Genomic DNA, 10,147 nt, shown 5'->3' on the forward strand with positions numbered 1-10,147 from the left:
TATAAGAAATTTTTAAATTAATTTTTTTATTATTTAATAAAATTACGAACTTCTACATGAGTGAGTAATTATTCATAAATTAATTAGAATTAATTTTTATAACTAAAAACAATGATAAAATAACTAATTAATAGTATATATCAATTAAATAATAATATAAATAAAAAATTTAATTTATCATTTCACAATATAATTTAAAAATAAAAAATTGCTAAAGAGAGAAGTATAAACTTATAATTTAAAGATTACGGGAACTGATATTTGTAACAAAATGTCAAATTTTAGTCACAATAATAAATATAAAATATTCTTGTTTATTTTTGTTATAATTTAGTGTTGGTAGTTAAAATAGAAGATAGGTTATTAACTATTAGATGCTATAATCATATTTTATAATAAATAAAAGATATGCTAATTTACTCTTATCATAATTATTTAACGTTCGTAGCTAAAATTTAGTAGCTAAATTCTATTTTTATAGTAGTATTATTATGTTATCACTGATAACAAATTAAACCCATTTTTATATTGCCGAAAACTTCTTTTAATTTCTAGGAGAACAAAATTGCTTCTATCTCCCTATTTGGTTCTATAAAAGGAAAGAAAACACAATGAAGAAAAAATCTGTCTCTAAAACTTGGAGAGACTTCTCTCCTCCATCGCAGACAGCACTACCGTGGCTTTACTCTCGTCGTGTATAAGCCACGGTAGTTTCGTCATCGTCGTGACAACTCCTTCTCCTCTTCATCCTTGTAAATTAGTACTTTCATATAGTATGTGCTCTTCTCCGATTGTGTACTTTTTTCGAAAACAGAGTGAAAAAATAATCACTGTATATAATATGTGCTTTTCTTTTATTTTTTAACTGAGATCTTCTTACTTTAGTTTCTTTTTCCTCAAATTCACCGTTTTGTGCTTGCTTTCTTGATAGGGTTCAGCCTGTGTAATGTGGATTTTCCATAGAGTTCAACAGTAGAGGGTATCTGCTGCGTAGTTTCGTCATCGTCGTGACAACTCCTTCTCCTCTTCATCCTTGTAAATTAGTACTTTCATATAGTATGTGCTCTTCTCCGATTGTGTACTTTCTCCGAAAACAGAGTGAAAAAATAATCACTGTATATAATATGTGCTCTTCTTTTATTTTTTAACTGAGATCTTCTTATTTTAGTTTCTTTTTCCTCAAATTCACCGTTTTGTGCTTGCTTTCTTGATAGGGTTCAGCCTGTGTAATGTGGATTTTTCATAGAGTTCAACAGTAGAGGGTATCTGCTGCCTAATATTGGCTTGTGTGTGTTGGTAATCTCCGTTTAAATATTGTTGCTCTATTCAAAAGTTGAATAAATATATATGATATTATGAATTATTTTTTATTGATTTCTGCATGTTTGATTTCTTAATTTTTTTTATTTCTTTTTCTCTTTTTAATTGATTTGATTTTTTCATTATAGGTTTCATTTGCAACAAGTATAGTGATTAATTGAATCAATATTATGGTTATAGTTTATTAAGTCCAAAGCTTTTAAATGGCAAAAAATCATAAATCAACATTTTTTTAATAACCCAAAAGCATAAAACATGATTAAAATTGAATTCACACGGTTCCAAATCTCCCATCATAAATAAGCAAAAAAATAATAATAACAAAAAAAAGACACTTCTTTTAACCGAATAGTGTGCGAAGAAAATGAATTAGCTGAAAGTAAGAGTGGTTGAATTGGAAGCGAAAAACTTCATTTATAAAATGATGTTTTGTTAGGATTTTTTTAAATTAGATCACTTTCAGTTTTAAGTTCTAAGTTTAAAGGTTTAAGCTTTGTGTTAGAACTTCAAAAAAAAATATACTAACTTAAGAGTATCTATATGAGAGTACAATATTATCCTTTATCTTTAGAAATTATTTGTAAATTGCTATTTATTATTCGAATTGTTAGTTAAATTTTTAAAATTGAAACAAGGCAAATGAAATAATTAATGAATTATAGGGTAAATAATTAAAAATTAAAAATTTAATATTAAAAATATTTATTGTTATTTGTCTTTTTTGTATGGAAGTATGTTCATTTTTTTATCTGGTTAGATTTTATTTTTAGGTACTATGATTGTTTTATTTTAAATTTTTGTATTAAAATAACATATGAATAAAAAAAATAACATTACTATAGATACAAAACATTTGGACATTCTTTTCTTTCGAATTTTTGATAAAATTTAAAGAAAATTAATGAACGTAGAACATAGCACATACATGCTGAAACCTTATAATTTTTTGAATATCATCATGAGTATTTTAGTTCATCTCTTTTTTTTTATAATGAAATTTAAATTATACAAGAATTCTTTAAATTAAATGGCTTTTTTTTTTTACTTGTCTTTTGGTTAAAATATGTTATTAATTGTCAACGGTTTTGTTGTTACTAGTTTTTAGATAGCTAAGCAAAATATTGTGCTTGTTCCATTGGTGCACTTACTAAGCATTTGTTACATACTTTGAATCCATTTTTTCAGAAACTATATTAAATTCTTCTTTGGTTAACTTAATTTTTTACCGTCTAAATTATTAAGTATTGTTGGTAGCTAAGTTCACTTACAGTATATGTTTATTATTTATGACAGTGAACTTTGGATTTGAGTTTGACCTTTAAGAGTTGGAGATAAGTATCTTATAACAAGGTATGTTTATACTGCGCAAGGTGAAACCATATTTTTATAACATGTTACTTTCTGTTTATTTTTATTATTGATATGTCCATTCTAAATATTATACTTTTATAGATAGATAACAAAAATATCAAAGATGCTAATTTAGAAGATAAAACGAAGAGCGTTCAATTTTTTTTGTAATTTAATAAAAAGAATTAATTTATTTAAAATAAAAGTAATATGATTAAGTGTAATTTATTTAGATATAATTAAAAAATAATTAAATATTATATATAATAAAAAATTGATATTATTAAAGGATAAAATTAAAATTTATTTTTATATATCATTTTTGTTTTTAATATTTTCGTCCTATTTAAGTCTCTAATATTTTAAAATTGTCTCAATTTTATTCCGTTATCAATTCTATTAACGGATCTCTAGACAACATTAAATTAATTTTAAAATATTAAAAAATTAAATAGGACGATTAAAACGCTATATTTTACTTTTAATAAAATTTGAGATATCAGTAAGGTTGAATGAATCGACGAGTTCTCACATTTAAATCGGTGAGGTTAAATAAATCGAATTTTCATACTTAAATTCTATGAACTAGATATGCTCAAATGTATTCAAATGGATTGAAGCATGATGGCAGGTAGAATTGTTTGCTTTGTCACTCCTGATCAAGGAATAAAAGGATAAACATGACAAAAACTAAAATTGAATAAAAAAGATAAATTATAATTAAAATAAAAATAAAAAGAATAGATTAAAATTGAGTAAAAAAAATTATTTTATTTTTTATTTAATTTTTTGACACAATAAAAAAGAGATTTTTTAACTTAACTTATCAATGTTATAGTTTGATAATTGAACTAATCTTCTACCTAATTATCCGATACAATAAAAGAGGGACTCATCAACCTCAATTGTCCACACTAGAATTTCATCACGAAACTAAAAAAGAGTTTTTAAACTTCTAAATTATTTTATACTACGACTATCCTAGTTTATGAGGTATTTATAACCTCTTATTAGATTAAAGTATAGAAAATCCTAAACCCACATGCATAAGGTTCAATCTAGTAATTAAATAAATAAAATTAAAATACATCAAATTAAATTAAAACATTCTAAAAATTTAAATTAATATCTTCTAAATAACACTTGAAAATTCTTTATATTATGAATATTTGAAGCACATATCATTCTCCTCCTCTTCAAAAAAAAATTCAACCTCAAATCTTATACGTAGAAAAATAGTATATAAAGAGGACAATAATCACAAAAAAGATTTTTTTTATCTTATTTTTTTTCTCTTTTTGTATATTTTCTTTTTTTTTTGACATTATTGTATGCTTTTATTTTAAACAATAAAATCAATAATAATGAAATGCAAACGAAAAACATAAAGAAAGGCGCGATAAACATTGAATTTTTTTATGATAAAAGAAGAACAAATATAGATTAATAAGAATTAATCTAATACAAACTTTGATACCAAATGATAAAAAAATAAAAGATAAACAAGACAAGAATTAAAATTGAATAGAAAAGATAAATTGTAATTGAATTAAAAAACAAAAAAAGATAGGTTGAAATTGAATACAAAGAGAATCACTCTACTTTTTATCTAATTTCTTGATGAAACAAGAAAAGGACTCTTCCGTCTAACTTATAACGCCATAGTTTAGGAATTGAATAGAAGGACCCTCAACCTTCTACCCAATTTTCCGATGTAATAAGAGAGGGACTCCTCAACTTCAATTGTCCACACCATGGTTTCATCAAAAAACTAAAAAAGAGTTTTCAAATCTGTAAATCATTCTATAATATGACTACCCTAGTTTATGAGGTATTTATAACCTTTTATTAAATTAAAATATAAAAAATTTTAAACCCACAAACATAAGACCTAATCTAATAATTAAATAAATAAAATTAAAATATATCAAATTAAATTAAAATATTTTAAAATACGTCAAATTAATATTTTTTAAATAACACTTAAATTTTTCATATCACGAACATTTTAAATACGTATTACTCCTTCTGTTTTGTACATCTTTAATTTTCTTTAATATAGTATCATTCTTTTTAAAAAATTTCATCCTTTAATAAATCTTGAGGTATCTCGAGTTTCCATGCTTAAATCCCATAGACCAGATATGCTCAAATATATTCAAGTGGCTTGAAGCATACATCAACATACAAAATTGTTTGCTTTGTCACTCATTCTGTTTTGTGCATCTTTAATTTCCTTGAATATAGTATCATTCTCTTGAAAAAAAATTAATATTTTAATAAAATTTGAGGTATCAGTAAGGTTGAATGAATCAAATTTCCATACTTAAATCGGTGAGATTGAATGAATCGAATTCCTATGCTTAAATTTCATGGACCAGATATGCTTAAATATATTCAAGCGGTGTGAAGCATAAAATAACATGCAGAATTGTTTGCTTTGTTACTCCCTTTATTTTATACATATTTAATTTCCTTAAATATAGTATCATTTTTTTGAAAAAAATCCAAATTTTAATAAAATTTGAGGTATCAGCGAGATTTAAAAAATTGAGTTCCCATACTTAAATTGGTAAAGTTGAATAAATCTTTAATTTTCTTGAATATAGTATCATTCTTTTAAAAAATTTCACACTTTAATAAAATTTGAAGTATCGATAAAGTTGACTAGATATTTTTAAATATAAAAAAAAAGTGGCAAAAAATATATAACAAAGAGAATTATTTGTTTTGTTACTGTTTTATTTTGTTAGGCTTTTTGTTTTGTACATTTTTTATTTCTTTAAACATAGTATTTTTTTTCTCGAAAATCTATGTTTCAATAATACTTGAGATATTAGTGAAGGTTGATTCCAATATCCCATGGTTGGTGGAAAAAAAAGAAAATTGCGAGACGATTTAAAAAGGTTGGGAAAAGAAAGTGCATGAGAAAGCTAAGCAAACTAGAAAAGTTTTTGTGGTTAGGTTACTATATTATTCCGAAATAGAATTTGAAACCAAGAACGTAAATAAATTCCAAAATCCTAATAATTAACCTTTCTATGTTTATAAATCAATGTTGACATCATTGATAGCGACCAAATTGAGGCAAATCTACATATTCAAAATCATTGGAACTTCACATTTTATAGCAGTGGAAAGTGAAAATCAAACATTAGAACACGTTTTAGAACAACTAGTTTCATCAAACATTTTGCTTCAATATGAGGATCATTGAGGACAGATCACAGGAAGGGTAATTTCATTTCATTTGTCAATTTCTAGTTCCACCTTCTAGGGAAGGACATGGATTGCGCAACAAATTTGTTTGCCAACTTATAATAATCCACACCTTAGAATGTTGACCAACTTAAAAGTAGAAAACAACATACTACTTCACAATAGAAAAAGACATGAGAGCTATGCATGAGGTAGTTCCATTGAAAGTTTTTCTTTTCATTAGAAAATTGCCTCCAAATATTACATTAGCAAAATCCAATGAAAAAGAAAAAAAAAAGGAAAAACCACAAACCCACAACATATTTTACAATTTATAGTATTTATAGTTAATAATATTGGATGAAAATAACGACCAAATTAAAGCCACGCCAATATAAACAGACCCTTGATCCTAGATAACCAACCCAACAAACCCACACAAAAAAAAAGGGGAAATAACCGCAAAAATATAAACTGGTTGAGGGCTCCCTCTTAATCAAGTAACCATGACTGCACTCAGCATAGCGACGGTTCAACTTGTCCATGTTGAGAAAAGGAACCTCCCTTCTTTTGACCGCAAAGTATAGCAATAAAATTAATTGTTGCACCTACTCTTCTGTCTATAACTCTAATCCACTCTTTTTTATTTTTCCTTTTTTCTGAAATTTTGAATATTTTGTTGAGGTTGAATCTATGCAGGTGTGGGCGTCATGAGATAGGGGACTTTGGGAGACTCAGAAGTTACATGCACCAATGGATCAGCTTCGTCACTGGATAGCGGCGGTTTCCTGTAATCCAGGGATGTATCATGATAGATATCCCACCATTTCTTCACCAGCATCTTTATGTCCTCCCTCTGCATATTTTCTTCCTTTCCGGTATATCTCCATGGTTTGGATCCCTGAATACATAACCCGCCACCATCTTTAATCAATAATTTAATCAACCAATAATTTACTGTTAATAATAATTAAACAAATTAAAGTTGAATGAGTTAATACAACATACCGCTGCACAGTAGTGAACAACTTTGACTTTATCAAGGTCAACATTTTCAGGGTGGCGCCAGAGCACGGCAAGAACAAGGTTATAAACGGAGGGAATGGGCTCGTAAATGTCCTTGAAATACATGTTGAGGAAATCCTGCTCCGCAAAGGGAGTAGGAGGTGTGATCTGGAGTTTTCTGAGAAGGTCGTGGTAAGTTTCCATGGATGGCTCAAACACGAACATGCCAGCGTTGAAGTACAGGGACGGTGGTTGACCCAACTCTTCAGGCCATTGCACCTTGTCAGGGCACTGCTGGCAGTAACCGATCTTGTATTGAGGGCTGTGACTCCATGTCTTCTCGCAGAAGCAATCCATTACAGCATAGAACTTTCCATCTGGAAGATCAAACAAGTGATCTATGTTCTCATACACCTCAATGTCTCCATCCAAGTATATCATCTTACTGTACTCCACAAACTACACCATAATAAGGATATTTTCGTCAAAAAAAGTGATACACAACTATATTATTATATGACAAAAAAGAACATTTCCCTTACATACCTCCCAGATACGGAGCTTGGAGTAGTTGATGACATAATAGGCCATGGCGAACTGAGTCTGGTTCTCAGGAGGGTAAACCGGTTCGATCTGGCGGACTATGCAACCTTGTGACTCAAGTATCTGACGGTGCTCCTCAGGCACGTCGGGGAGGATCGCCACCACCAGAGGGTAAGCTGACTTGACCTTTCGGAGGCCTTTGACCAGTCCAACAACACCTTTGACGTAGTCACCGTTTCCGGCGAGGAAAGTGACGTAGGCTCGCCTGGGGAGTGTGGAAGCAGTTCTCGCGGTGAAGGCGGAAGCAGCAGCGGCGGTTGGAACAAGCTCAGGAGGTGCCATAGTTGATGGTGAAGGGAAAAAAAAGAAGGGAATTAGAAGGTTTTGTTTGGTAGCTTGATTGTTTTACTGAATGCTATGTTTGTGATTCTCGACAATGGAACGCGGTTATTGCTATATATGTGTGTGTACTATATATAAAGAAAGGAATGAGGAGGAGGTGGTGTTATTTTTATTCATGTTTATTTGATCATGCAATTTTGGACGATCTTGTGATCTGGTTCGTCCACGTGTTATAGGAAAGTGATCCGACGGTGAAGGGTACGTTATGGGAAGTTTCTGGAAAGGGCAACCCGTGGGTGGAAAGCGCTAGAATTGCCTGGGGATCCCAATATTCAATGCAGATTCTTATGCAGCAAACTCTTAATTTTTACCATTCACCGAATATCAAGCAAACAGATTCAAATAAGGATTTCAAAGGATATCGTTTAAGAATATAAAAAAGGAAAATCTTTTCAATAATAGTTTTTTTTTTAGAATGCTTTATAGAAATTGCTATATTTAAAAAAAATTAATACTAAATCAATGTATTTACGATATGCATGTGTTGTTAATTTTAATATATGCGTAACGAATATAGGAGTATTAGGGATCAACAATGCTAAGGAACTAATTTTATATAAGTCAAGAATTAGTGAACTGGTAAACTAGAGGCATCGGTAATTTTAAGCGAATATTGCTACTGATAAGCGCACATGGATGTTTTTTTCCTTGTAAATTGGATGGTTTTAGATATGATTTCTATGTTTCATGTGTTACGCATTAATCAAACATAATTAATTATATGGAATCAATTAATGAATGATCAAAGCATCTGTTCCGTGATTCTCTCCTATCACTAACGTATCTTTCCTCATGTTTTAAACGTGGTCAACAATAATTTAAAAAATAAATTAAATTATAAATTAATAAAACTAATTATAATTAATTATATTGTTCCATTGTTGGCTGATTATTAGTTGGTTTCATATACTTTTCTTTAGGGGATAGCAAATTTTATAATTTGTAGCTATTAATTAGTTATTATTAATGTTTTTAATAGTGTCATCAATTAGTCATTATTAGTATTTTTAATGGTGTAAGATTATATCTAATAATATAGAATTATTCACTTTTATTTTACTTATTAAATATCGACCAAAATTTAATAAAAATACTCACCTCCTTCACTTTTTTAATAATTAATATATTAAATATACTAATTATATAATGTGTATATTAAAATTTAATTAGCCAACGAGTTATAACTCAAACGATATTCGATATAATCTCCTCATATTTATCTAGAGATTCCGGATTCAAATTTTTTTATCTTTGGTAAAAATATGTTTAAAATATACATAATAAAAAATATTTAATTTAGTGATTATTTTTGTCATCTATAAATTGTTTTTTTAACGTATAAAAAATTTAAGGAATTGACACATTATCTGTAGAAACTAGAAAGTATTCTTGCCCATTATTTTAAAAATAGTTATGAGCAAAACAATTTAAATAATATAGTCATAAATAATACATAAAACACAAATAAATTGCACATGCATTCTATTAGAGTTTCATATCACCTAAAGATATTATTTCCAAATCTTGGACAATTTTGATATATTATATCTTAGAAATACTTGATTATTCTTCTTGTAATCATTTCCGTAATTATCTAAATTGTGAAGTCACTGGAACATGGAAGGAAGTCAGTGCAAGATAGTGTGATAGAACTTAGAAGTAGAACAATGAATTTAGACGATAATATATAAAGCACCAACTATAATATTATAGTAGTAGTAGTATCAAATTTGTGGTTGCGAGGGACAAGTTGGTGTGCCATGTCATGACCTGACATCAACAAGTTTTTGAGTGTCAGGAGTAGCCACGTGGACTCCAATCTTGAACATTCTAGCTCACGCACACTCTTTGAAGACTTTCGTATGATATAACCTTGTACAAAATTTGAGACCATTCGTTCTTTAATGGCATACTCCTTATTTCTAATTGCATAAAAAGAATATTGAAAATGACGCTATTATGTGGAAGCACTAAGCAGGCTTAGGGTTATTTCTTGCCATGGCCTCTGTGAGCTTCGAGTTTATGTTAAGTGCCCCTAATTAATCCGCTCAATGTTATCTTACCATGGTTTTTTTTTTATCTAACTATGAAAATTCATATACAATCAACTTTTATATGAAGTCAATAATTAAATAAAAATTTAGTTAAATTATTAAAATTATTTAACAATTTTTAACTATCAACTTTTAATTATATATATTCTCGTTATTTAAGTACATTTCATAAAAATACTAAGATAAAAATTATTTGCGATTCCGTATAAAAAATGGGAATATCTAAGAGCAAAATTTTTCCGTCAGAACGAAATTGGAGCACCTTTTTTTTAACA

At 28.2% G+C, this 10,147-nt stretch overlaps 1 protein-coding gene and 1 long non-coding RNA gene across 3 annotated transcripts; one reads left to right on the forward strand and one right to left on the reverse strand.

Moving 5' to 3' along the window:
- The first annotated feature begins 611 nt into the window (after positions 1-611).
- On the forward strand, positions 612-7,075 carry LOC107492360 (uncharacterized). Of its 2 annotated transcripts, XR_001592761.3 has the most exons (6): positions 612-773; positions 932-1,056; positions 1,215-1,296; positions 2,614-2,670; positions 6,568-6,746; positions 6,927-7,075. It is a non-coding gene; the product is annotated as an uncharacterized LOC107492360 (long non-coding RNA). The 2 variants fall into 2 exon arrangements; XR_008000525.1 differs by lacking the exon at positions 932-1,056 and having other exon boundaries at positions 616-773.
- On the reverse strand, positions 6,071-8,104 carry LOC107492358 (galactinol synthase 1). The gene is made up of 3 exons (XM_016113378.3): positions 7,420-8,104; positions 6,877-7,332; positions 6,071-6,769 (listed from the first exon to the last, which is right to left on the reverse strand). The coding sequence occupies exons 1-3, from the start codon at positions 7,756-7,758 to the stop codon at positions 6,560-6,562; spliced, it is 1,005 nt and encodes a 334-aa protein (XP_015968864.1). The 5' UTR covers positions 7,759-8,104; the 3' UTR covers positions 6,071-6,559.
- Positions 8,105-10,147: the final 2,043 nt, after the last annotated feature.

The sequence above is a fragment of the Arachis duranensis genome, chromosome 6, assembly GCF_000817695.3.
Source record: "Arachis duranensis cultivar V14167 chromosome 6, aradu.V14167.gnm2.J7QH, whole genome shotgun sequence".
In the NCBI taxonomy this organism is placed as follows: Eukaryota; Viridiplantae; Streptophyta; class Magnoliopsida; order Fabales; family Fabaceae; genus Arachis; species Arachis duranensis.